This window comes from Oryctolagus cuniculus, chromosome 2 (assembly GCF_964237555.1).
Source record: "Oryctolagus cuniculus chromosome 2, mOryCun1.1, whole genome shotgun sequence".
Lineage (NCBI taxonomy): Eukaryota > Metazoa > Chordata > Mammalia > Lagomorpha > Leporidae > Oryctolagus > Oryctolagus cuniculus.
In genome coordinates, this window is record NC_091433.1 from 156,243,164 (window position 1) to 156,270,877 (window position 27,714).

General features: G+C 54.4%; 1 protein-coding gene across 4 annotated transcripts; it reads right to left on the bottom strand.

Annotated features, from left to right (window-relative positions):
• Positions 1–19,899: 19,899 nt before the first annotated feature.
• TMEM247 (transmembrane protein 247) lies at positions 19,900–24,107 on the bottom strand. Of its 4 annotated transcripts, none has more exons than XM_051842947.2 (3): positions 23,900–24,107; positions 23,125–23,388; positions 19,900–20,388 (listed from the first exon to the last, which is right to left on the bottom strand). In XM_051842947.2, the coding sequence occupies exons 1-3, from the start codon at positions 24,014–24,016 to the stop codon at positions 19,915–19,917; spliced, it is 855 nt and encodes a 284-aa protein (XP_051698907.2). In that variant the 5' UTR covers positions 24,017–24,107; the 3' UTR covers positions 19,900–19,914. The 4 variants fall into 4 exon arrangements, with proteins under 4 accessions (XP_051698907.2, XP_051698906.2, XP_051698908.2 ...); XM_051842946.2 differs by having other exon boundaries at positions 23,086–23,388; XM_051842948.2 differs by having other exon boundaries at positions 19,900–20,289; positions 23,900–24,106.
• Positions 24,108–27,714: the final 3,607 nt, after the last annotated feature.

Here is a 27,714-nt window from a genome sequence, read left to right on the forward strand (position 1 = left end):
ATCTGGGCTGAACTCTCCCTACTTGCTTTGTATCATCAGTGCCCTTGCTTTCTGTTCCAATTCCCTGGGTCTCCCCAGTCCTCCAGCCTCCCAGCTGGCTTCCTGGTCATCACCTGCCCTTGACCTCTGCTGATCTGTTTGTCTGGACTGCCTCACTGGCACTGGTTTGGTTAGCTGCTGGCCTGTGGCACACCCTGGCTCTGGGGAGGTTTCTGCTCTTCCCACTGAGGTCCTGGGCAGGGTGTGAGGGCCGGTGAACTCCAGATCTGGCTGGCCTCTCTCTCCAGGGGCAGGGCATGTTCCCAGGAAGGGGACAAGGGTGGCTGTGTGTGTGGGTGCTGGGTTGGGGGTGTGGCAGGAATGCTTCAGGCCCTAGGCGGTCCCCCTCTGAAGACAAAGAGCAAGACTAAGGCGAGCTTCCTGCCCCCGGCTCACCCCTGGAGAGAATCCGCACTGGGATCCCAGTGTTTGGGGACTTAATAGCAGAGCCACTCCGCCCTTTATATGCAGGAGTCATGTGGCTTGTAGGGCACACTCAGGCCTGAGTGCTAGTTCCAGGGTTGGCATTCATTTGCGAGTTTACTCTAAGTAACTCACTCACCCTTGCTGTGCCTTAACTTTCCCTTATGCGAAGCGAGAGAGAAAAATGCCTACTTTTGGTGAGGTCTTTTGGCAGTGAAATGAGATAAAACAGAAATTACTTGAAAAAGGTTAAAGAGGTTCCCATGCGTTCCACGCTGATTTTGATACTGCCTATTAACTCGGTGAAATCATTTTTATTGAAATAGAAAAATGTTAGAGAAATTCAAGGTATGTATGTTTGTATGTATGTATTTATTTATAAGAGTTATAGAGAAGAGAGAGAGAGAGAGATCCTCCATCTGCTGGTTCACTCCCCAAATGTCCCCCACAGCCAGGTAGGGCCAGGTTGAAGTCAGGAGCCAGGAATTCCATCCAGGTCTCCTACATGAGTGGCAGGGACCTAGTGCCTGAGCCCTCATCTGCTGCCTCCCAGAGTGCACGTTAGGAAGAAGCTGGGTCAGAAATGGAGCCAGGGGCCGGGGCTGTGGCGCAGTGGGTTAAAGCCCTAGCCTGCAGTGCTGGCATCCCATATGGGCTCTCGTTCGAGTCCCGGCGGCTTCTCTTCCTATCCAGCTCTCTGCTAATGGCCTGGGAAAGCAATAGACGATGACCCAAGTCTTTGAGCCCCTGCACCCATGTGGGAGACCTGGAAGACACTCCTGGCTCCTGGCTTTGGATCGACTCAGCTCTGGCCACTGCAGTCATTTGGGGAGTGAACTAGCGAAATGGAAGACATCTCTCTGGCTCTAAAGACTCTTTAACTCTGTCTTTCAAATAAATAAAATAATTCTTAAAAAAAAAAAAAAGAAATGGAGCCAGACCTTGATCCCAGGCACTTTGATATGCAGAGTCCCAAGCTGTGGGACAATGCCCATCCTGAAAATATATATATATATATATATATATTTATATATTTTAAATTGTGTCCATAGTGAGGCTTTTTTTCCTCATCATCACTCCACAAACAATACAGTATAACAGCTGTGTGTGCTGTATTAGGCGCTACGGGTAATGTAGAGGGGACTTGGAGTGCACAGCAGGATGTGCACAGGTTATACGCAGATGCCACCGAATTTCCCAGCAGGGGCTTCGACAGCTGAGGACGCTGGCGTCCCTGGAGCTTCTGGAATCGATTCGCGGTGGGAAAGGAGGGAGGACTGCATGTTGTTCTTTTAGTCAGTCTCATCAGATATTCTGTTAGCTTCAATAATAAGGCAATGAATTTTACGTACCTGAGCCTTTGTCCCTGTTTGGATAACTTTTATACTCAAGCATACTGAACTGTAATTAACAGGTTAAATTATAATGCATTTGAAAAGTCTCTTACTACATCTACTAAATTACTTGCTAGAAAGGATTTTTAAAGCTTGGTTTTCCAATTGCAGCAGCCAGCCCAATCTTGGACTTTTCTTCCCTGTGTCCCTCCTTTCTTAAATTGTAGCATTCCTTTCAGATTCGTAGAGTTTTGAGATGATCCCTTGGTAGGAAAGGAGCTGGCAGGAGGCAGAGGGAGAGGAGGAGGAGAGAGCAGGTTTGAATGTCATGAGCTCCCCAGCTGTCTTAGTAATTGTATCACAGTTGACAGATGTGCCAGCGGTCACGTGGCCTGAGCATGACCTCACAGCTCTAGACGGACCCAAAGGCAGCGGAAGGAGGGAAGAGAGGGTGATTTCATCACCACAAGTTGGCAAGTTACTTAAAGGGGACCTGGGGGCTTGGGAACTCTTCCCCGCTTCCCAGGGAGCCCAGCTTCTCCTGCAGCTGGGAAGCCAGAGACAATGTAACCATGCCAGTAGCAAGTGTTGGCCCAGTGCAGCCAGGGGCTCTGTTCTGGCTACAGTCCTGGCTTCTCATCTAGCAGCAAGCAGCTTATGGCTGCTCCACTTCCTGCTGCTGGGGACACAGTGAGGGCTGGGCCCTAGCGACCCTCAGCTGAGGGGAGCTGGGGGCGCTGGCTCAGAGCGCTTCCTGGAAGAAGGAAGAGGTGAGGCAGGCTGGAAGAGCACAGAACAAGGCTCTGTCTGATTTGTCAGGGCATCTGGGATTTTAGAGGAACTTTGAAAATAAAACAAGGAAGCAAACAAAACTGGCAAGAGGAAGTGTTGGCACCCAGGGGGTGGGGGGTGGGGGGTGGGGAGCCCACGGCTGCTATCCCACCAGCCCAGTGCCAAGGAGAGTCACCCCTGGCTCTGAGGCACCCTTGGGTCCCTAAAGACCCAGGGACATTGCAACCCTTGATCTTGCACCCACTCCAGGCACACCCACCTTGGAGCGCCAGCCCTCTGATCCTGGTGCTGTAAATGTTCTTGCAGACTCCTAAAGGAATTTTGGAAACTGGTATACCCCCTTTTATACATTTTTAGGCTCAAACATTTGGCTCCACAGAATCTCCTTTCTTGTATATTGCAAATATTGACATTTTGAAATAAAACTGTTACAGTACTCTGAAATATGTTTCTAAACGCAACACTAGAGTGAGTGGATCCCACCAGTATCCCTTTTTAAAAATACATGAACGTGTTGGACACATTTCATCTTTCTTTTTTTTTTTCCTACTTAAACTTACATTTCCATTTCACTTCCCCTTCAGGATTTTAGCTTGTGTATATTTATGGTTGAAAGTTTTTCATATATCCCCCATTGTACTTCTCTGCAGCAAAACTATATAAAGTGAATTCATTTTAAACATTTGCTATGACCATAAACTCCAGACATTAAAGGACATTTTGTTGGAGCTGGCATGGTGGTATAGTGGGTTAAGCCACCACCTGCGACACTAGCATTCCATATAGGCTCTGGTTTGAGTCCCGGATGCTTCACTTCCAATCCACCTCCCTGGTAATGCACCTGGGAAAGCAGTGGAAGATGGCCCAAGTCCCTGGGCTCTTGTATCCAGATGGGAGACCTGGATGAAGCTCCTGGCTCTCCCGTGGCCCTGCCTTGGCTGTTGCAGGCATTTGGGAAGGAACGAGGGAATGGAAGATATCTCTTTGTCTCTCTCTCTCTGTGTATGGGTGTGTAACTGCCTTTCAAATAAATAAATCAATTTTTTTTAAAGATCTATTTATTTATTTGAAAGTCAGAGTTACACAGAGAGAGACAGCAAGGCAAGATAGAGAGAGAGAGAGAGAGAGAGGTCTTTCATCCGATGGTTCACTCCCCAATTGGCCACAGCTGTGCCGATCCGAAGCCAGAAGCCAGGAACTTCTTTCAGGTCTCCCATGCAGGTACAGGGGCCCAAGGACTTGGGCCATCTTCTACTGTTGTCCCCGGCCATAGCAGAGAGCTAGATTGGAAGTGGAGCTGCCAGGACTTGAACCGGCACCCATATGGGATGCTGGCACTGCAGGCTGTTAGGCCCCAGCGCCGGCCCCAATAAATTAAAAAAAAAAATTTTGCTTGGGGATTTGTACCAGTATACAATCAGAACAAATACTGTTATAAATTACAGTAGATAAGAAAGAAGCATAAAAATAAAATTTAATTTGAAAGGCATCTCTTAAAGGAGATGAGACTTTCCCCATCCCCATTAATTCACACATCCTTGGATGAATGCTATTTATTACTGGGAGGGGTCGAGGGTCAGCGTGAAATCTAGCTTTTTTTTTTTAATTGGTATAAGAGCTGAGCTCAGAAACTTCTCCCTTTGCCTACAAAAGGAATGCAAGGACTTGATTGAGAGCATTGTCACTCAATGAATGATACAAACTCCTTTAGAGTTACAGCCCAAAAATCATAGGGGTAGATGAAACACCTCTCAGTGACGAGCAGCATTGCGTCTCCTCCGCTTTCAACGAAGGCAGATTCAAAAGCCACCTGACTTGCACACTCCTGTTCTCAACATCGGCACAAGGGTCTGGGTTGTTCCTTCATTGGCCCCCAAGCCAATGCACTGGGCAAGATTTGGGATGGGTAGGAGCCGGGAGAAAGGTGACAGTGATACGAGGCAGGACCATCACACGCGTGTGCACAGCCAGGCCACCTGCACCACAGGGCCCTCATGGAAGCTGAGGACTTGCTTGAGTCTTGTAAAACGACCTGAGCCAAATCATGCACCTTTTGGAAATGAACAAAATGACATGTGCCCAGGGTGCCTGTCATCGGGTGCTACAGGCCAGTTGCTGAGTGGGAGAGCAGAGGGAGGGTGGTGAGGGGGCGGGGGTGCAGGGAAGGGGCCCCGGGCAGAGTGACCTGCGGGCTGTGGCCTTCTCTGTGACGGCTCTCGTGTCACTGCAGAGACACGTGCAGCCGCCGGTCTGCCCCGGGTCAGACTGTCCTGTCAGGGCCTGCCTCCTCCTTCTGGTTCACCCTGACTGGAGCTCTCGTGAGAACCCACTTCTTATTCTCTCTGGCAGGGCTCCTGAAGGGCAGGAGGGGAGCAGGGAGGCGTCAGCTGGACTCAGTCCTGCGACCCCCACTTTGCTGACCTGTTCCTCCTTGCTGTCCCAGGGTACCCCTCCTGGGGCCTGCGCTGGCCTCTGAGGCGCCTTTATGTCATTCAAAAAAGGCCCTCTTTGGGGCAACCGCAGCAGCATGAGCCCAGCAGGGGGGGAGCACAAGACACCTCTGTAGGAAGACACAGGCTCCTCTTCCAGGGGACAGACGCCCCCAGTGCCTGGGGGGCACGGCGTGGCCAGGGGAGGCTGGGCCGGACTGCAGCGCCCACGTCTCTGCTGAGCCGGACACCTTTTGTCTTTGCACGGCCTGGGCCTGAATGGGGCATGCTGTTGCTGCTTGCAGCTGCCTCCAGTGCTATCCTCACCAGGAGCCAAGTCCTCCCTGTCCTTAGAAGCCCAGTTCAGATGCCACCACCTCCTCCCTGAGGTCAGGCTCCTGCAGCCCCATGTCACCTCCTGCTCTGTGGCTTCCCGCAGTACAGAGTCACAGGCATTCGTCACTCCACGGGAGACAGGGACCGGACTAGAGCGGGGGGCTCTCAACCAGGGGTGACCTTGGGCAGTGCCTGGGCATGGTTTTGGTCACTACAGCAGGGGCAAGGAGCCTGCTATGGTGTCTAGCACGCAGAGGCCAGGAATGCGGCAGCCACCTTACCGTGCACGGGACAGCATGCCCTGCCTCCCCAGCGCACACAGCAGAAAATTATCTGGCCCAAAATATCACTAGTGCTGAGGCTGACCAGCTCTGGGCTGGGGGCTGGTGTTGTGGCGCAGCTGGTCAAGCCGCTGCTTGGGACACCAACTCACCAGATCAGAGCACCAGTTTGGATCGCAGCTGCTTCGCTTCCGATCCAGCTCCCTGCTAATGTGTTGGGGAAGCAGTGGAAGATGGCGCATACTTGGGCCCTTGCCACCCACGTGGGAAACCCAGATGGAGCTCCTGGCTTGTGCCTTCTGCTGGCCCAGGGGAGTGAATCAGATGGAAGATCTCTCTCTCTCTCTCTCTTTCAAATAAATAAATGAATATTCAAAAGAAAGAAAGAAACTCTGGGTTAGATGATCTTTAGTCTTGAAAATACTTTGTATTGCACCTTAAGTTAAATTGTGGCTTTTTAAAAAATTGTGTTTTAATGACTTCAGTGTCAGGGTAATTTCTCAAACTTCGTGGAGGCCCCTCCCTCTGGCCTGGGGGGTTTGTGGATGTTCTGGAGGGAGGTGGAAAACAAAGCTGATTCTCTGCCATCTGTTGGTAGCCTGGCCCGTGGCTGCTGCGGTAGGAATCCCTGGCCAGCTGGACTCTATTACGTATTGTATAGAGGGATACATGTCAGAAGGCCATGGAGCCTTTGTGTGGCTCCCAGAACCACCCCAGCTTCCCGCCCTGCCTCCTTACATGCCCAGTCTTGGCACTGAGCTGAGAAGATGTTGTTGAGAGGAATCATTAAAGGTCAAGGTTGCAAGCAGCCAAGCGTCAGCTTTCTCATTAGCCTGGACAAGGAATCTATGACCTGTGTCTCCCCAGTCTGTGAATGCAGCCTGGGAAAACCTCACACCACGACCCACTAGAAAGAAAAGCCCAGATAGATTTTTCTCTTAAATGGGACAACTTCCAGAAGGTGAGCCCTGATATGTGTGGGGACCCAGGACAAGAAAACCAAGGGAGGCCCACAGGCAATGGGTTTAAATACGGAGCGATTGTAAGGAAAACGAACAAACTGCAGTGTTCCAGCCTCCTGTCTCGGCAAGGGAATCCTGCTAGTAAGCTGGAAGGTCAAGTTTGAATTGAAGTCTTACACTCCTCAGATGGCCAGGCCGCAACGTGGTGGAGAGGGAGGGCTGGCTGCAGGGCCCTCCCAGCCCCTTCCCCTGTTCCCGGGGTCCATGCCTGCTACGGGGCTTCACTGAGCTTCCTGCCCTAAAGCACAGGTGCGGTAAGTGCTAATGGCATCTGGAAGGGGGCTCTGGGAAGTAACTAGGATTATGGGAGGGGCCCTGTGGTCCATTGGTGGCTTTTTTTTTTTTTTTTTTAAGATTTATTTATTTGAGAGGCAGAGTTAGAAAGAGAGGGAGAGGGAGAGGGAGAGGGAGAGGGAGAGGGAGAGGGAGAGGGAGAGGGAGAGGGAGAGGGAGAGGGAGAGGGAGAGAGACTTCCATCCTCTGGTTCACTCCCCAAATGGCCACAACGGCCAGATTGGGCTGATCCAAAGCCAGGAGCCAGGAGCTTTTCCAGGTCTTCCATGCAGGTGCAGGGGCCCAAGCACTTGGGCCATCCTCCACTGCTTTCCCAGGCCATAGCAGAGAGCTGGATCAGAAGAACAGCAGCCGAGACACAAACTGGCACCTATATGGGATGCTGGCACGGCAGGCCGGGGCTTTAACCTACTGTGCCACAGCACTGGCCCTGGCATTGGTTGCTTTGTAAGATGATGGAGAGACCCAAGCCAGCGACTTGCTCTGTCTTGCCGTGCGGGGCCTTCTGCCATGTTAGGGTGCAGCCCGAAGGCCCTAGCCAGGTGCTGAGCAGAGTGGGCACAGGTGTTTGGACTTCCCAGCATCCAGAACCATGAACCAAAGAAAGTTCCAATCTGGACCAATTTCACAGTCTCGGGTATTCAGACACCACAACAGTGATCAGACTGAGACACCCGTTCTCCTCCACTCTCCCCCAGCTCTCCCTCTACCTTTGTGGGGCCTGACATGGGTGTTCCTCCCTGCATATCTATGTTCCAGGCTTACCTCTTAGCTTCTCACCAGCTGCTCCATCTGCTCCAGGGAGCATGGACTTGGGGAAGAAGCTCTGGGGTGGGGGATCTCAGTGTCTCTTACAGCCAGCCAGTGGCCTAGGAGGATGTGTGAGCATGGGTGGACATCGACACGTCCACAGGCTCCCGCAGACTCCTTGCCTGTGGGGAAGGGTGAGGCCACAGGAAACACCAGCCCAGAGCAAGGTCCCTCTGTTATGGGCCTGCGCATCTTAGCCTTTATTCCAGGTTCTCACCCCCACCAAGATAAGGTTTCAAAGCAGAGGCATAATACAGTGCACAAGTGAGAGCAGGAGTTATTTGAAAGAGAGAGAGAGAGAGAGAAGAAACACACACACACACACACACACACACACGTGAGTGTGGGCAGCCCCACGGGGAGATGCTCTTCATGAGTGGACCAGAGTCACCTCTGAGTAGGGGGGCAACAAGGCCAGAGCAGGAAGGCCCTTCTCTTATGAGGCAGGGGGTGGCACCGTAATTAAATATATGAAATGGGTAGAGTTCAGTGTGCATAAACCCTTTTGAGATTTTCATGGTGCCTCGGTGGGGAGTTTAACTTCCATGTGGCCGTCATGGTGTCTCCTCCTTCCTGGTCCTGGATGAGACAGGTGCATCATGGGAAGGTGGGCATAGTAGATGGACAGATAAGGGGGCGGAGTTACAATGCAGGGCTGACAGGAATTCCAGCTCATCTACCCCTATCTAACTCTGCCCCCCCCATCACCTCTTGCCCCATTCTGAGGGCAGCTCTGCTTTCCAGAGTGGCAGCTGCTACAGGGCCCCTGCCCTTGCCCCACCACACACAGCCTGGGCAGGAACCCCAGGAGCCTTTTTGTTATTGTTACAACTTTATTGAGATACGATCCACCTATTTGAAGGGTATAGTTGCATGGATTTTAGTATAAAGTTGTATAATCACCACCACAATCAAGTTTAGACTATTTTTTAAAGATTTATTTTATTTATTTGAAAGAGAGAGTTACAGAGAGGTAAAGACAGAGAGAGAGAGAGAGAGGGAGAGAGAGAGAGGTCTTCCATCTGCTGGTTCACTCTCCAGATGGCTGCAATAACTGGACCTGGGCCGATCTGAAGACAGGAGCCAGGAGATTCTTCCAGGTCTCCCACGTGAGTGCAGGGGCCCAAGGACTTGGGCCATTCTTCTACTGCTTTCCCAGGCCATAGCAGAGAGCTGGATCAGAAGTGGAGCAGCTGGGACTCGAACAGGCACCCATATGAGATGACAGAGCCGCAGGCTGCACCTTTAACCCACTGTGCCACAGTGCACGAGTTTAGACTTCAGCAACCCCAAAGAAACCACGTGTGCCTTAACTGACACCCCAAAGTCCTGCTCCCCCAGGCCTAGGCAACCACCGCTCTGTCTCTCGATGTGCCTGTAAATGGAGCCACACACCCTGCAGGCTTTTGTGATGGGCTTCTTTTGCTGGCATAGCGTTTTCCGTGCTCAACCATGCTGTGGTAGCAATCAGCACCTCACTCCTCTCTGTTGCCGGGGAATGTTTCACCACACTTCACTCATCCACCCATCAGCTGATGGGCATCTGGGTTGCTTGCAGACCCTCCCTGGATCCCTGGATCCTCCTAAGGGCACAGGGCTCTGCATGCTGGCAGTGCCCTGCATACTGCTGTTTGTGGACTTCCCACTTGGTGTCCCCCTCAGCTCCTGCCACCACTCCCTTGGCACTTCCACCCATGCCCCATGCCTTCATGGTTCTAGAACACGGCTGTGTTCTCCCAAGAACTAGGGAAATGGCTCCCTTCCCGAGCTCTGCTTCATCTCAGTGTCTCCCAAATTCCCCTGTCTAGGTTAATTGCCACATCTTTCTCCAATGAACGGGCTGAGAACCGACGCCAGGATATATGTCTTCTATCAGCTGTTGTAAGCTCAAGTGCCAGTACGTACACTGGGAAAGCCCTCGCGTGATTGCGATCTCTTGGTCCCATTGACAGCAACCCAATTTAAAGCAACACTAGGCCGGCGCCGCGGCTCACTAGGCTAATCCTCTGCCTTGCGGTGCCGGCACACCGGGTTCTAGTCCCAGTCGGGGCGCCGAATTCTGTCCCGGTTGCCCCTCTTCCAGGCCAGCTCTCTACTGTGGTCAGGGAGTGCAATGGAGGATGGCCCAAGTACTTGGGCCCTGCACCCCATGGGAGACCAGGAGAAGTACCTGGCTCCTGCCATCGGATCAGCACGGTGCGCTGGCCGCAGCACGCCGGCCGTGGTGGCTTTTGGAGGGTGAACCAACGGCAAAGAAGACCTGTCTCTCTGTCTCTCTCTCTCACTGACCACTCTGCCTGTTCAAAAAAAAAAAAAAAAAAAAGGCAACACTAACGGGAAGAGCAGGAGCCATGGAGCTTAGGGATGCCTCTTATTTCGGGATCCAGGGGCTCAGATAATTCCATCAAGAGCTCACACACCCCCCCTTCCCCCCCCCCCAGCCCTCAGGTCTGTGTCTCCTCTCCTGCTCTGTTTTTGTCAGTGTCTGCTTTATTTTCAGGCTTGCTCATCCCAAGTGGAACAGGATGACCACAGGGACTCTGGACATGGATTCCGCTACTGTAGTTCCCAGGGGAAGCAAGGTTCTCTTTCCCCAGAGTTCCAGCAAAAGTCCCAGGTTTCAGATTCATTGGTCAGACATTCACCAAGGAACCAATTGTCTTGGCCACAAGATGGAATTCTTGGTGGGTGAGGGCTTTGTCCTGGGCCCACCTTTTAGTGTATGTGAACTTACCTGGAAGAACTCCCCAAAAGAAAATTGGGGGGAGCTACCTGCTGGACACACATGGCAGAGGTCACTGGAACTGTCCTGGGAACTCACCCATCCGGGGTCTGCCTTTCCCCACACCCCTGCTTATTTATCGCACACACTCAGTTGTGCCGGGGCCCTGGGCGTGGACCTGCCCAGGCTGAAGCTGAGATCTCAGCTGCGTGTGATAAATTACATCCTCCCGAGGTTCTAGAAACTGATAGCCGAGATATTGTTCCTCCTAATGGAGATTTATAACAGAAATGAATAAAGCCTTGGTCCAAGAAATGCTGCCCTAATAGGAATTGCAGACTTAATGGCAGGGCGGTGGAGAAAATATTTTGAATCCAAGAAGGCTTTTGGAAATCCAGAGTCTCCCTAAGCGGGTGCCCACTCAGCAACCCCATGCTTAGGGTCCAAGTATCCTTGACTTAATTTCATAGTCATTTATTCACAGCTGGGCTGCACAGAGTCAGAATCAAGACCAAGGAGCTACAGACCAGGGGCCCAGACAGAGAAGAGAGAGTTTGCTGTAGGCGGCAAAACAACGTAGCTCTTCCCTGAGGTCCTCACGCTCTCTCCCCCTTTCCTTGTTCTTCTATCACCATGGTGACTAATGATGCTCCCTCCTCCTCTTCCCTCTCCAGCTCCAGCTCCGCTAGGGCCCCAGGCCCCTCCAGTCTTGTCTGGCTCCCCACCTCACTCAGCCTGGGCATCCAGCTCCACCTCCCTCCCACCTCGTTTTCCTGCCCCTAGGCTGTGCACTTTCCTTAATCTTGATGCAGGCTTTACTAAATTCCCATTTTCCTTTAAGAAGTTGTATGAAAATTAGATTTCTGCCACTCTAACCCGATTGGAAATGCATTTAGAAATCCGTCTCTTGAAACACCTCAAGGTGAGGCCGTTTCCGAGGGGAAGAAGCTTCTGCCCAGACAGTGCTGGGGGTGAGCCACCTGCTATTTGTGCACCCGAGTGTCTCCTGTTCGAGGAACCTCTGCCCCTCGTGGGTCTCTGAGTGAAACGGAGACCCTTCCATGGAGGAAATAACACCTCAAGTTCAGGGATTGTGAGCTAGGGGCCTGCAGACTTGTTGGGTTCATGGAGCGAGTCAAGAAAATCAAGCCAACATTTATCCCCGGCAGGTATCACACAGAACGCTGCATGCTGGATGCCCTTGAACGGGACCTGGCACCTGCATCTCCCACTGTGAAGGTGGGTGGGCGGGAGGGAGGTGAGGAGGCTGCCTGCCTCACTGGCTCTTCCTCTCCTGTAGCTGTATCTGGCCGGCATCCCTCCCACTCCGCTTTTCAAGATTTTATTTTATTTTTTGAAAGGCAGAATGACAGAGAGAAGACAAAAAGATCTTCCATCTGCTGATTCACTCCCTAAATGGCCACAACAGCTGGGGCAGGGCCAGGGCCCGGGCCAGGCGAAAACCAGGAAATGAATCCGGGTCTCCCATATGGATGCAGGGGCCCAGGCATGTAAGCCGTCTTCCATTGCTTTCCCAGGAGCATCACTGGGGGTGGAGCAGCTGGGCCTCAGAACTGTGCTGTGACAGGGACGCCAGCATCTCAGGTGTTGGCTTAACCAGCGGCATCGCAATGCCAGCCCCTCCCCATGGTGAGCCAGCTGCCTGAGCTCTCCCACTACTCAAGCTTCTAACCCCCACCTCAACTGATTTGCTTTTTTTCTTTTAAAAATATTTATTTTATTTACTTGAAAGACAGAGAGAGAGAGAGAGAGAGAGAGACAAGGAGAGAGAGAGATCCTCCGTCTGCTTGTTCACTCCCCAAATGGCTGCTACTGCCAGGGCTGAACCAGACCAAAGTCAGGCGCCCAGAGCGTCATCCAGGTGCCCTAAGGGTGCCAGGGGCCCAAACACTTGGGCCATGTTCTGCTACTTTCCCGGGCCATTAGCTGGAAGCAGGGCAGCCGGGACTCAAAGCGACGTCCATAGGGGATGCTGGCATCACAGATGCTAGCTTTAACCCACTATGCCACAGCACAGGGTTATCCTACAATGTGTGTGGTGAGTTTAGGGCAGTCACCTGGAATTCCTTTGACGTTGATCTGACAATTGAGAGCAGGTGAGCTTTTTACACTCTGCTTCCAAGTCTTCCAATCAAATCTCATCAATTTTTAGGCACTCACTCTGGCCTGCTGGGTTCCCAGGGGCTTGGTGGATGGGGATATAGACATTTCCCAGAAGTGAAAGCCAGTAAGAATGGACTGAAATTGTTCTTCTCATCTGATCATCCTCCCCTTCTGTCATGCACTGCTCCTGTCTCAGGACGAGCCCTGGCCTGCTGGTCTCCTGAAAAGGCATCGGGCCCGGCTGATTTATGGGGGAGATCCCCTAGGTGTAGTTACGCTCACTCACCTGTGTTGTGGGCACTTCATAGAGAAGGGGGGTGGGGGCCAGAGGAAACGCTCCGGGCCCTGGAGCATGGCTCTCCTGCCACTCAAAGTGGCGACAGGTGTGTGGAACAGGTGAGCAGTGGGTGAGGACTCACACCTCCTGTCCCTTCTCAAGGACGTTGTCGTCCTCAGCCTTTGGTGGGGAAAGTGAGAGACTGTCTAGAAGAAAAGGGTAGGATTAGAAGCAGAAAACACTGAAGCTGTGCAGGTGGAGAGACGTGTGCTGGGCCCAGTGAACGACACAGACGCTTCGCTCCATGTCTGCAGCCGGGGCATGTCTGCAACTTCACCCACAGCCCAGACAGCAAAGGCGGAGCAGGTGTCTTTGCTTCCTTGGCATCAGCTCTCAGCCCCTGGCCATGCTCCGTCTCTGCCACCATCTGGCTGTGTCCACTCAGGCGAGTCCTGACGCTCTGAAGCTGTGCTCGCCCCTGCAAGGCGGGGATGGCTCGCCAAAGTGCATCTCCCCTCCCCACCCACAGGCTGAGGTCCTAGCACGCGGGCCCTCAGAGACAGGGCCTTTAAGGACGTGATGAGAAAGGAAGCCTCAATCCAGAAGAACATGGGGAGAAGGAGCCTCACAAGAAAACCAACCACCCACCGACACCTTGACCTTGGATTGTCTGCTGCAGCACTGTGATAGAACAAGTGCCGGTTGTTTCAGGACCCCCAAGCTGGGCATTTCATTAGTGTGGCCCCAGCGGATTAAGAAGTAGGGCTGGGGACTGTGCCCCTACCTAGTGTGGCCGTGGCATGAAGTAGGTGACACAGGTGCATGGGCAGGGCGCCACCCTCCGGGGTTCCCCCTTTTCAGAAGCCTCCATCAGATGCCTTTCTTGGGCTGCCCACTGTGTGGTTCTATTCGATGCTTCTTCATTCTTCCCTAAGCACCCATGGACTCCCTATCGGTGCCCAGCAATGGGGTGGCCCAAGGAGCAGCCCTGTTAGCGGCTCTGGCCTTCTTCAGAGCGGTGTGCTGGGAGACAGCAGTCCTGGGAGCAAGCATGAGGCGCTGGGGTGGAGGGAAGCTCCTGAAACCGGCCCCCGCCCTCCTCCACCGAGGGTCCCCTTGCTCAGCCCGCGCTGCGCGGCTTCCCGGTGGCTGTCTTCCAAGGCCGGCTTTCTGCCCCAGGACCTTACAAAGGCTCCTTTGATGACAAGTCACAGGCAAAGTGGCTGTGTCATTTGATACAAGAGGCTCAGGGGGGTTAAAGCACGGCTTTCTTCTCCTATTTTTGGGTTTTCTAGTCCAGAGGAAAACGGTCAGCTGAATGGGGCTGGGGCGGAAGCCAGGAGGGAGAGGAAATGCCACCAACTTGGAGACCTGGGCTTCTGTCAGCTTCGTGATTAGCAGCTGGCGGCCCAGAGCGTGACCTGCATGCTGAGAGCGGCCTCCTGCCCAGCCAGACCCTGCTTCCAGAGCTGGGGGCAGGTGAGGGGCTCCTTGCCCATCACCCCAAACCCCTCAATACGCAAAGGACCTGCGCCTCCCTCCCGCAGGAGTGGGGACCAACGGCAGTCTCTTTCTGGGTGGGATTTAAGAAGGATGGCAGCAGACCATGGACCTACCACCAGGGCTGGCTCCAAGAGCAACGACACTGGGCCCTGGTTCACTACTCTGCTGTCACCACCTTGGAATTCTTAATACGCTGAAAACGAGGCACCCCCGCCTCCCGCCGCCCCGCACCCATGGCCCTGTTGCGTCAGGCCTCTCACATTCTGGAGCCAGCCCTCCCCACCTCTCCTGGGTCTTGAAATTCAGGCCAGCAATCCCTTCAACTCTCTGCTCATCTCTTGCTAATGCCCCTGGGTTCTGTGTAGCTCCACCCGTGCCATGCACTTGTACCCCGATTGCACCGTCACACAACTCTGTGAGGGTCTGACGTTCCAACCTGTGGCGGTTTGCAGAGATCTGCCCTAGAACCCAGGCCTTCTGATGCCACCCGATTGCTCTTTTTGAGGAACAAAAACGCCTACTTCCTGGCACTATCTGCACTTCCCTCCTGCTAAAGTGTGAGAAATCTGCAAGATGGAGGCTGGCACTGTGGTGCAGCGGGTAAAGCTGCTGCCTGCAGTGCCAGTGTCCCACATGGGTGCCAGTTCACATCCCAGCTGCCCCGCTTCCCAATCCAGCTCCCTGCTAATGTACCTGGGAAAAGCAGCAGGACACAGCCCAAGTGTCTGAGCCCCTGCCACCCACGTGGGAGACCTGGATAAAGCTCCTGGCTTTGGCCTGGTCCAGCACAGGCTGTTGTGGCTGCGTGGGGAGTGAACCAGCAGATGGATGATCTCTGTCTCTCTGTACCTCTTTCAAATAAATAAATAAATCTCAAAAGAAATTTGCCAACCTAAAGTCCAAACTGCACTCTTGAAAGCCCACCAGCCCCTGGAGAGTGCTTATAAGCGCTGACTACCAACCCTGCACCTGCTGCTCTTCTGGCTAATTAAGTCTAAACAAGCCAGACTCTAAATTATGCAGCAAGCCCTGGCCCAAACGGCTTAAAATGGGGGCGCCTCTGCTTTCCTGCCATGTCCTCTGGAAAAATCCCATCTTTTAATCATGTTTAACCTTCCGGAAGGAATAATGGCAACCTTTAAATAATGAATGAACGAATATTAGCAAGAGTTGCCCAAAGCCACATGCAGGAGCCAGATCAAAAAAAGAAACAGAGGCTGACACCGGCCTGGGGGATTCCAGATCTTTCTGGGGATCCCCGGGGTGCTGGGTGCAATCATTTGGTTCCTCAGCAGCTCAGCGCAAAGCCTGGTGAAAGGGCACGGGGTAGAGCAGCAGCTGGGCAGCCCCAGCCTCGCTTCCTGACATTGCTCAGCCAGCTCCTGCCACCCCCAGCCTGAGCCAGAGGCTGGTCGGGGCTCCCCCAGCTCCTCCAGGGTAGCACACTTCGATACTCTTTGTCCTCCCCCCACTGTTTCCATATGGCTCCCCCCACCCCAACACACTCCAGGTCAACAGTGGCATCTTTGCACCAAAGGCTAGGCTGATGTGAGTCCGATGCAGGAGCAGGCTTCCGTGTGCGGCTGAGTCACCGGATGCTGTCTAAAAGCACCTGACCCAGGGCTCTTGGGGGGGAGGGGGGGACTGGGATGCTGCACTTCAAAGAGGCTCCTTAGGTGATGCTGTTGCTGCTGGCACCCAGGCCCGCTGCGGAGGAGCAGGGATTTCCATTTTTCAAGCCCAGCTGCATGTTAGGATGAGCTGGAGCACTTTGAAGGTGATGAAGTCACCCCTGGATACCATCTTGGTCAATTAAAGCTCACCCTAGGCTGTGGTCCTTTGTTTCTGCAGAGTTAGAGGATCACCCGTCACCCCAGTGGGGCCGGGACAGCGTAACTGCCTTGCTGGCAGCCGCGTGCTACAGTGGGGTTAGAAAACAGCCATGGCAGGGAGGCGGCCCTGGAGCCAAGCCTGCTGCCGCTGCCCTCCTGCAGGTGCCGGCAGCCTCTGCAAGTCACAGTCCAGACCTGGGCTCAGGGTTAGAACCTGCCCTACCTGGGGAGCAGGAAGGCCCCTCCCATCTTTCTCCCCTGAAGCCTGGCACTCGACCACTGGTGCTTCATCATTTGGGCTAAAGCCAAGTGCACCTCCATCTGGAGCTCCATCTCCTACAAGCGTGCAAGCAGCGTGGAGTCGGTGCACCGCGCAGGTCCCTCCTCTCCCGACTCCGTGGCTGCCCCGGGGCTCTGCTGGGGGTGTCTTGGGTCAGGGAGGGCTGTGGCTTTGCTGACAGCACAGACAGGCCCGTCTCCTGCTGCCCTGGCGGTGGAAGGTCATGGAGCCTCAGGCAGAAGTCAGGAAGATGAGGGCAGAGCGGCTGCAGGCACGTGTCCAGGGAAAACCATGACCTTCCTGCTGTGGTATGCGGTGTGTGGGGCTCTTCCTTAAAGCAGAGTGCACTGTTGGGCCTGGCCCAAAATGACTGAAGTTCTGTTCCAGCCGATTGTTCCAACCCCATCAAGACTCAGGCCCGCAGCTCGGGAAAGGAGCGGGTGCTGGGCCTTAGCTGGGTGCTGGGCCTTAGCCGGGCGGTGAACAATCATTTGCTCGTTCATCCCCTTCCTTCCCCCGCCGACCAGCAAAATCTTGATCTTGTTCAAGGCTGCTACAGTGTTCCCCGGGCACACACAGTGTTCCTGGGCAAAAACTTAACACCTCAGATGCGATGCAGCTGTGAGTAGCCATCTGACCTTGTCTGACCAATGCGATGGAAGCAGAAATCTCCGGGTGGGGCTTCTTGGACGGTTGTCAAAGGCAGCTGTTGAGGCCTAGAGTTGTGGCCTTGGTCTCTGGAGCTATGGCAGCCGTGTTGACACAGTGCGGCCGAGGATGGTGGGGACAAGTAGCTGCCCAGGCCCTGTGGGACTTCACAGAGCCCTTTCAGCAACGTGGACAGACCTGAGAAACCTCCCTCTCTGTCTGAGTAACTCACCATGGCTGGTTTCCTTTACAACTGAAAGCAACCTTCAAACCCAGGCCCTTGGAAAGAACATCTTTGTGCCGGCCAACGAGAGGGAAGGTGCACGTGGGAAGTGGGGCCCCGGAAGCAAGAGGGAAGAGGAGGCCCCAAAGGCTTCCCCCGGCTCCCTGGGCTCCAGGGAGTTCTGCTTCTCCGCGCTTCTTCATAACGAGGCCTCGATTGGCCCGCAGCTTCTTGACACTCTCGCGTGCGTTCCGCTTAGCTTCCCAGTAAGTGGCGAGTCTCCAGGGCAGGGTCTCAGGTGCATGGCAAGAGCTCGTGCTTTGGAGTCGGCCCTGGGGTCCGCAGTGGCCTGGGGTCCGTGGTATAACCCCCGGCACCTCAGTGTCATCCATGAGACGAGGGGGACACCCAGGTGTACCTCCCAGGGTTTAGTGGACAAAGCCGCTGTAAGCATTTAGTGGGGTGCCCAGGAGGTACCTGTAGACTGGCTCGTCACACAGCTGTGCTTTTTCCTCTCCTTCGCATCTTCTGCCCTCCTCTGTGTGTTTTTGCTTTGCATTTGAACCGAGACACCTGCACTAAATTTGGGGCGTGGCTATGACTTGTTTTCTAGGAGGGTGGGGGGAGAGTTCACGGCCAGGGTTAACCGTGTGAGAGGAGGCGCTGATTTAACTGCTCAGGGAGTTAACGGAGTCTTTCTCTGAGGATTGGGAAGGAAAATGAACGCATTTAAGTCCAGTTTTACCTGGCAACAGGGGCATGGACTGAATGACCTTACAGCACTCGGGATGTTTTATGAACTCTCAATTCTATGCTCTGTAACAACATAAGCAGGTGAGTCTCTAGCTGTCTGCCATCCTCATGTCCTCCTCTTTCACCTCCAGCACATGCAAGAATCTCAGATCAAATAGGATGATAGAAGTCACCAAGAACAAACAAAAAATTCTATCATTGAACGTTTAATGAGAAAAGACAGCTTTATTACTTCCAAGTCACATGCGTGGGGGTGGGTGCATTGAATTGGTTGGAAAATGAGAAGGCTCCTGGACTAACTGGCAGGATAATGTGCTCTGACACTGCAGTCCTGAGGCAGCTTTTTGCTCGTGTGGTTTCACCGAGCATCAGAGAGCCCAGTGAGACAGACACGTACTCTAGCTCTTAGGGGAGAGCCCTAGCCAGGGAAGAGGAGGGTTCAAGACGGCTTCGATTGATTGCACGGCTGTGCCAAGCTTCACTGGGTTTGCCCCGTGGTAGCTTGAGTCCAGTCTCCTGTGCATGGCTAGCCGTCAATGCTTGGCTGGTGGGTGAGGACAGCTGACGATGTGTGTTGGGAAGGGCGCCCGAGAGCTGGTGACTGCGGGAGTCGGACTCCTTCCCTGTGTCACCTGCCAGTTGCTTGGCTTTATCTTGTGCCCCCTGATGAGCCCTCTAGCGTTCCTTGTGGTTGTTGCTGGATGTGTATTGGGGAGGTTGTGGGTAACTGCATTTGCTTTGTATCTCTGTATGTGTGTTTCTGGGCCAGCTTTCCTGTGTTTCTGTGAGTCCGTGTGCTCAGGCTGGTGGATGGTAGGTACGGAGGTGTGTGTGGGTTTGAGGGGTGGGTTGTACCTGCCTGTTTTTCTTCCACTTTTCTAGTAAAGTAGCCTTGACAACCTCTTTGAGCCAAATAGGATGTTTAATTCCCCTTTCCCTATTCCCTCCTCTGCCGCCTGCCTCCCCACGGGATGTCCTAGGGCGTAGCGAGAGGAAACCCCCTCCTGGCAGGTCCCGAGAAGCCTGTCCCAGGCTCCCTGGGGCCCCAGCATCTTTCCTGTGGACCAGGTGGGGTCCGGAAGCAGTTCCCAAGCTGGCACGGTTGCTGTGTGCGATTGTGCTCGGGCCCAGTGCTAAATAAAACCTCATCAGTGGCTGGTGATGCTATCCTGATACATTGGCAAGAGCCGGGACTTGGGAGCCTGTGTTGGTTTCCCGTGGCCCCTGTACCAGATTGCTGCCAGCCCATGACTTGCAACGGCTCAGATTTACTCTCCCAGCCATAGAGCTCAGAGGGTTGAGATGGTGGCAGCGCTGGGCCCCTTCTGGATGCTCTCAGAGATTGCGTACCTGGCCTTACCCAGCAGCTAGATGCTGCCCACGCTCCTCGTGGCCCTGCTGCCATGGTCTCCCCTGCTCTCCCTCACCGCACCCTGTCCTCTCCTTATAAGGGCCTTGGTGATGAGAGCGGGCCCACCTGGATGGTGCAGGACAAGGGCCTCCACTGGGGGAACTCGGTCTCTCTTGCCAGGGTGGTCACATACGCACGTTTCTGATACTGGGGACTGGGTCAGGGACCTCTTGTAGGAGTGGGGTTGGAGTTTATTGCCCAAGTCTCCCAGTCTGCCCACACCCCAGAAACGGCCTATGTGAATGTGAGCATGCGTGGTGGAGGACTCTGTGAGCCTGGTAAGGCTTTCTCGACCCCTCCTCTCCATGGATGCCTCCCTCTCTGGCCACCTGCTGAAATCTCTGGGGTATAGCGTGGTGGTGCAGGGGAGGCCACCAGTTCCTACGAGGGCCCGAGTGTGTTCCCTCCTTCCTGGATGTCAGTGGCTGGCACCAGAGCCTCCCCTAAGAACAGGCTCCGATGGAAGGGGGGTACCGTGTGCAGGAACCAGGAGCCCTGGGGCCAGCTTGCATTGTACCCCAATACCACCGGCATGGGGGCTCCCAGGGATGGAGAGAACAAAGGCACCTGGAAGTAGGACCACAGCGTTTTAATGAAGCAGAGCAAGATGGCGGCAATGCAGAACAGGTAGTGCCTGGAGAAGAGGAAGAAGAGCGTCTCCTTGGTGACGTAGATCATGTGGATGAAGATGAAACAGCACAGGAGCATGGCGAACTGGTTCTGCGGGAGCAGGAGGTCCTGGAGGCCTCCCGGGAACTGTGGGGGAAAGAAGACAGGGCTGGCGCCGGGCAGGGCTGGGTTCACTGCTGCGCCGTTCTTTCCTGCACGCGCCCTCGGGCAGGTTGTCGGCCGCACCTAAGGAAAAGGCAACAGCGCCCACTTCACATGATCCCGCGGAAGAGGAGGGAGATGGCAAAGGACAGAAAACTCCTGGGAGTGGGGAGCAGGGACCTCGTGAGTGCTGTCCTCACTCCTCCGGCCGGGGGCGTGAGGCCAGCGCCTTTGGTTTTGCGTCCTTCCCTGCCTGTCTGAGGAACCCCTGTGGCCAGTCTCTCCCTGGCTCCAGGGTCCCCCAGGCTGGGAGCCAGGTCCTGGGACTGCCCTCTGGAAAGCCTGCCCAGCCACTCCGCCTGGCTTGCTGGGCAGTTTTGGTGCCAATGGCCCAGTGGCTCTCGAGGGCTTAGTCCTTCGACCCAAGGTTGGGTTTCTCCCGGGGACAGGTGCCAAGAGATGGGGCCTACCTGGGTGCTCCAGATACAGGACGCAGGGGAAAGCAGCTTGAATTATCCGGCCAATTCTGCCTATGAGTTGTTCTTTTCCAGACTCTACATAATTGGAATCTGATAGTTCATTGAACGGTAAAAAGCACCAATGCCTATGTACGGGAAAAACTGGTACAACTATGTAAGTCATCAGCCATAGTTTATTTTTTAAAAATATTTTTAAAAATTGTGCCATATTCTCTGACAGCAGCCAGAGGCAGGGACTGAAATGTTCTAAACACGCTGACTGGGTGCTTTCAATATGATGAAGTCTACCCACCACCCACCCCCCCAGGAAAAGGGTGGGGGTGCTTCCAAGCCCAAGGTCAAGCCAACTTTCTACCTTTTAGTAAGTGCACAGAAAGTGAAACCCTACTGTAAACCATTAGCAAAGGTCAAGGTCACATTGTTGAAACTGCCATGTAACATGCAAAGATGACAAAGTGAGACTGAGGGCAGGGGCAGCAAGTGACTTCAGCGACGTCATCTTCAAATATGCGGCCAGGCGTGCGGGAGACCCGAGGGATAAACCCCAGGCTGTCATGGGAATGGAGGGCTGGACCCAGCCACAGACTATGTGTGGCTCCAGACCCATGACCTCACCCTACCTTGTGCCGTCTGCCCATGTTTACTGTTGGAAGTGCTAATGGAGTATACTTAGAACTTTCAGACAATATGCACTGTGACACTTTGAGACTTTCAAAATGCAGTCAGTCTCTCTTTGGGGCCCAAGGCAGGGAGCAGAGAGGACTACACCAGGAAGCCTCACAAGGCTCTTGGCAAATCCAGATCAGATGCCGTGCGTGGGGGCTCCACCTGCACGGCCCCAGCAACAGCTGCTCGGCACACTCCACCCTTAGCACCAAGTCAGCAGGCCTTCGGGCACCAACATATGCGTATCTTATCCCACTTCTCTGCAAAGTTTTTGAAGCACTCTCGTACGCCAAGTGTTTCCACACCATCCGGAAAGGAGAAAGATTTTCAAACTAACAAAGGGGGAGACACAGACCGAAGGCACAGTACTGTAACAGTCTGTTTTCAGAAGCTTCAGGCTCCAACTTGATGCCCCTATACCCCAGGACACTGAGAAAAAACCAGTTTGGAAATGGAACTTAACAGAATCAGAAAACATCAAGAAATGTGCCAGAATCTTATAGATAGTTGAATATTGTCTAAATTTGCAAAAAGGGGGTTCGGGGAGGTAGACTCTGAAAACCCCAGTTTAACAGACTTGACTTGGCTCAGGGAAATCATTTAGTATGTAATTAAGCAGGCATTTTGTGAGCAAGGGGGAAAATCATTAAGAAGCCAGCACGTGTTCATTGAGAACAAATGCAAAACGAGCCCCATTTCCTTTTTAAAAAAAGATGACTTGTCAGTTGGAGAGATGCGACAGGTAGTGTAATATCTTAACGTTAGGAAGCCATCAACGGTGTGTGTCACGACAGCTTTTTGGCCAAGGTGGAGAAATTGTGAACGGGGTAAAATGTAATTGGAAGGTGCTCCTGAATGGAGCCCTGGTAACCCCCTAGTGAGATCTCTGGCATCCGCGTGAGGTCGCATCCTCCTCGACTGTTACAGCAAGGCCTGGGGTAGAGATGGAAGGTAAGCCTCTCAGAAATGAGCGTCACTAGGACCATCGCTGGGAAGCACAGCTCGCTCATCACGGGGAGAAGTGGGCCGCGTGTGTGAGCACCTGCCCGAGGCTGCAGCTGGCATCTAAGGGGTACCCACCTAACAGGCTGCCGAGTGCTCAGCACGCAATCGCTCCCTTACACCCCACAGTGACCCACACCTTAGGGGTGTGCTTCCACAAGGGAGGGCCAGGGTTGTAGCCCAGAGCTGTGTGGCCTTGTTGGCAGCGATGAACAAGAACAGTTTTCATCGCATCACTGGCCTCGCCTCCAGGGGGCGCACTCGTCCCCATTAGGACAGGCTGAGGGCAATGGCTCTTCTTGCGGTGAAAAGACGGCTGTTGCACTTGACTGCCAGGCAGCGCGAGCCCACAGAGCCGCCCCAGCACTGCGGGGCGGGGAGGTAGCAGCGTCCTTGGTCGGCCTGCAGGGGTTCGCATGTCTGGGCTCCAAGCACCGAGTGTTTGGACAAACTGAGAGCCGTGAGGAGGTTTGGAAGTTTCTCTCTTTCCCGGAGAGAGCTGGTGGGGGTGGGGACCCGCGAACTCCCAAGAGCCTGGGCCTCGGCTCCGTGCATCAGGACCGTCCTACGTACGACGGCCCCAGGACACCGCAGCCCCCGTCCTCGGAGACCAGGGGTCCGCAGGACCACCTACCGGGCGCGCGGCGGCCTGCTGCTGCAGCCGCTCCATCACCTGCTCGTGCTGCCGCTGCCGCTCGTTCTCGGCATGCAGGTACCGGAGCCGCGTGAGCTCGAACTCCATGCGCGCCTTCTCCAGCTCCGTCTCGGTCTTGTGCTCCACCCCCGGGGCCCGGGCCAGCTCCACGGGTTCAGGTCCGTCACCCGCCTGGCCCTTGGTGGTGAGGCCAGCCTGGGGCGGCCCTGGGCAGCCTCCGTCCTCGCAAATGGCTGTCTCCTCCAGGTGGTCGTAGGAGTCTGGCTTCAGGGGTTCTGCCTCCTGGGACAGGGCAGGGAGGTGAGGGAGGGGCTATGAGAACTCAGCACGGGGTCCCCCACCCCTAAACACTGGGGTGTCTGGAAGCACCCCTGCATAGATTGTTGGGGCCTGAGGGTTTATAACACACTGGAAACCGAGGGGGACAGAAGCCTGTGGCTGCTGCACGTGGGTGGGCTCTCTGCCTGCTGGTGATTTGCAGGCTCCCCTGGAGGTAACTTTGAGACTGGTTGAACAGCCAGGTCTCCTGGGGGCGCTGCAGAGGGAGGCTGAATACAGGGTCTGCAGCAGCTGGGAGAACCTAAACTCGCAGGATGCGGGGTGGGGTGGTCCCACAGCAGAGGCAGGAAAGGGCTGCCCACGAGGAGGTCCTGGGTGAGCCCCAACTGGTCTCGGGTGACTTCCCAGTGTCGCTAAGACCCCCCAGGGTGCCTGTTGTGGGGCTGGGGTGCAGGGCCCGTCCAGCGTGTGCCCCCAGGCTGGGCTGTCTCCCCTGAGAGAACAGGCCCCTTACCACGATGACCCTGGGCTTCCCCTCAGGGACGGGTTCTCCCTGCAGCGGCTTGGGCATCGCTGGGCAGCTCTCTCCTGCGCCCCGGCCTTCCATGTTCTCCCGGTCCTCGGTTGCCATCCACGAAGCCCCCGTGCCGCCAGCTGGGCCCAGGGGACATCTTTCGAGGCACTGACATCGGCCCCGGCGGGTTCTGCAGGCAGGCCACGTCACAATCCTCTGTCCTCATAATAACCCACATTCTACTGGTTGCTAGGGCCCGCAGAAAGGGGGTGGGACAGGCACAGGGGCTGTTACTGAGGGGCCAGGCTGAGCCCTTTCCACCCCTGAGGCCCGCTCTGGAAAAGAAGACACATACCTGGAATCCAGAGTCCCCTCCCCGGTCCTCTGTTAGAGTCTGGGGAGAAGACAGTGCTGGGAGCCCCCAAGTTCGCATGCTGAAGTCTTAACCCGTAGTAGCAGCTCAGACCGAGTGGTTTGGAGCTAGGGACTTTGTTTAAAATGAAGCCATGGGGTGAGCCTTGTGGCACAGCTTGGGACAGCCACGTCCCATGTTGGAGATCCGGTTTGAGTCCTGGCTGTTCTGATCCAGCTCCCTGCTAATGCATCTGGGGAGTGGCAAATGATGGTCCCTGCCACTCGTCCTGGGAGACCAGGGTGGAGTTCCAGGCTCCTGGCTTCAGCCTGGCCCTTTGGGGAGTAAGCAAGTAGAGGGAAGACAATTTCATCCCCCTGCCCCCCTGCCCCCCCTCCCACTCTGCCTTTCAAGTAAACAGTCTCTTTAAAACGAGGTCATTAGGCTGGGCCCTGATCCCTAGAGCAGGTGTGCTTTTAAGGAGAGCAGATTTGGACAAAAATGTGCCTGAGGGAAGACAGGATGACAGCTGTCTACAAACCGGGGAGAAAGGCCTTGCCTTAGGGTTCTCTAGGAAACAGCACCAACAGGAGACACAAACAATGAGATGAAGTGCAAGGAACTGGCTTATGCGTTTTAGGAGACTGCATTTCACAATCTAGCGTCTGCAAGCCGGAGCCCTGGGAGGAGCCAGCGTCTAAACTCCAGTGCAGAGACCCCAGAACCAGGCGAGCGGAAGGCTGAGTCCAGGCCCCTGGGTGGGAGAAGCTTGTGTGTCGGTTCACCCTTCCTCCGCCTCCATTCCGTTTAGGGCTTGTGTGGATTGGACGCCGTCCACCCACACTGGGGGATGGCCGGCTGCTTTGCACACCCCACTCATTCAAATGCTCATCTGTTCTAGAGACATCCTCAAAGACACACCCAGAAATAATGCTAGCCAGGTAGCTGGGCATCCCGTGACCCAGGCAAGTTGACATAAAGGTAACTACTGTTGGGGCCTCCAGAACTGAGTGATTGAGCCGATGTGGCTGGAGCCATCTGCCTGTAGCACTTTCTCAGTAGCCCTAGCCAGCTCGTGTTCTGGGACAGGGTAGAGTGTGCTGCAGAGTGGTTTGAAGGGGGAACAGCAGAGATGGGATGGCTGGCATGTATTTGGCCATCTTCTGTTTTGGGAAAACCACAAAACATTTTTGGTAGCTTGGTGGGGGGGTTGCATTTGAATTCCAGCTTTGCTTCGCTCTCACCAGCTGTGTGACCAGGGGAAAGTTCTTTTACGTTTGACTCCGTGCACTCTGGCAGCCGGGATGATGTAGACGTTGCCTCCCTTGGATGTGAAAGTGAGAGGGGGTGTTCCGCCCTCTCTCTGCCTGCACAGGAAGCAAGCAAATGATAACCCTCATTATTGTAAGGGCGGGTTTGGCACTGGGGAGGGCCACAGGCCTTCACAATCTACCTGTTGTCCTTGCAAACCTTTACCTGCGCGGTGCCTCTGTCTCCTGACAGCCAGTGCTGAGCACATGAACTCTCTCACTGCTGCCTCGAGCGCTGGGAAGAGGATTACTGGAAAACATACAGGAGCCCCAGTTAAACCTGAAGTTTAGATAGACAAACTATCGCATACATGTTATAAAAATTGCACAAGACTTATCTCTACCAAACCTTATTTTGCTTTCCTGAAATTTAAATGTAAGTGACCATGCTATGTTTTTATTTGCCAAATCTGGAGAACTGAACTAGGAGAGACCCTCCCAAAGGAATAATTACGTATGATCAAATAATCGACAGCCACTTAAAAGCACCACGTGGGGCGGGCGTTGTGGCGCAGTGAGTTAAGCTGCCACTTGGGACTGTGTCATCCCGCATGGCAGTGCCAGTTCCAGACCCGGCTGCTCCACTCCTGAGCCAGCTTCCTGTTAATGTGCTGGGAGGGCAGTGATGCTGGGGCAAGTGCTTGGTCCCCTGCGCCCACGTCGCAGACTTGGATTGAGTTCTTGGCTCTTGGCTTCAGTTTGTTCCTGCCCTGTCTGTCCTAGGCATTTGGAGAGTGAACCAGTACCCGGGTGATCTCCTTCCCTCTCTCTGTCACCCTGCTTTTCAAACAAATAAATCTTCAAAAATAAGAACACAGCACTGAAATGTTTAATGAGTGCCGAGGGTAGTTGCTATCAGCTGTATATCAGACAGCCATGAAATCTCAGTGTCACACAGTGATCAACGTTCGTTTAGCTCAGGCGCCTGCCGATTGGCTGATCCAGGCTGCGTTCAGCTGGGGGCGTGGCCAAAGCAGCCTCTTTGCCCAAGTGTGTCTCGTCCTCTTCTGGGAACAGGGCGCCAGCCTGCGAGTGCTCTGTCCACAACAGTGGAAGAAGCACAGGAAGCCCTGTCGCTTGAGTTTGGTGCTCAGACCCGTGGGGACGGCCCTGGGCTCCGGACAAGTGTAGGGCTGGGCTGCCAGGGCTGCTGCCTTCCACACGCACTTTGTCCTGGCTGCCTCTTGGCTGATTCTGGGCTTTCTGCTCCCGCTCCCTCTCGCCTCTCACCAGCATCCATCTTCACTTCTCTGTCTCAGTTTCAACAAATGCACAGTTTCTGCCTTCTCCCAATGGCAGCTCAACCGTAACTTCAGCTGGTCCATTGTGGCCCTGACTACACGGCCTCTCTCCCTGCATTCTGTGTCGCTGGTCCTGATGACTTGAGTTGCTGTGGTTTCCCAGCAGGCTTTTATGAGGGCAAAAATCAGAGGTACCCGGATGGATCATCTCCCCTAGGACACAGCTTTGCATTCCAGCCATGGGGCAACCGGGACGTTGGGAGGGAGCCTGGCCCCCTTGACTGTAGCTAGGAAGTGCGGGAGGATGAGGAGGGAGGTCCTGTGGCCCAGGGCCTGGCAGCCTTGGGCTGTCCAGCTGCAGGTGCAGATGAGTCAGTTTCCCTTCCAAGGGCAGTAGGCGAAGCCGGCACCATGCTGGAGACTGATGGGCACATTCAGGGAGTTCAGTATGGGCTTGGCAAAGAACCAGCTGGGAGACCGTGTATGGGTACAGCCTGCACAAGCTCTCCTGTGCATGATCTCATTCGTGTCTCAGAATGCCCTTGGGAGGCAATTTAAAGCAGGTGCGGTGACTGCTGCCTGAGAAGTGAGGCGTGTGAGTCACGCAGAGCTGAGATTTATGTCTGTGCAAAGGGTGGTGGTTGAGCCAGAACTGGTTTCCCTTCTCGCTCCCTTGTACGGTGTGTGTGTGTTGTTGTTTGGTCTTTTGTTTATCTAAGAGATGGAGAGAGAGAACTCCCATTCTCTAATTTTCTCCCCTGAATGCCTGTGACAGCTGGGGTTGGGCCAGGGCTGAAGCCAAGAGCTAGGAACTCAATGCAGGAACCCAGTTACTTGAGTCATGGCCTGCTGCCTCCCAGAGTTGGCATGAGCAGGAAGCTGGAGTTAGGAGTGCAGCTGGGTGTTGAACCC

Excerpts from the sequence above, each read along its gene's own strand:
- TMEM247 (XM_051842946.2), bottom strand. The coding sequence starts at position 24,016 with ATGGCAACCGAGGACCGGGAGAACATGGAAGGCCGGGGCGCAGGAGAG. Across the intron at positions 23,389-23,899 it reads GGAAGCCCAGGGTCATCGTG|GAGGCAGAACCCCTGAAGCC; the intron begins GTAAGGGGCCTG and ends GCCCTGTCCCAG. Across the intron at positions 20,389-23,085 it reads AGCAGGCCGCCGCGCGCCCG|GTGCGGCCGACAACCTGCCC; the intron begins GTAGGTGGTCCT and ends CCTTTTCCTTAG.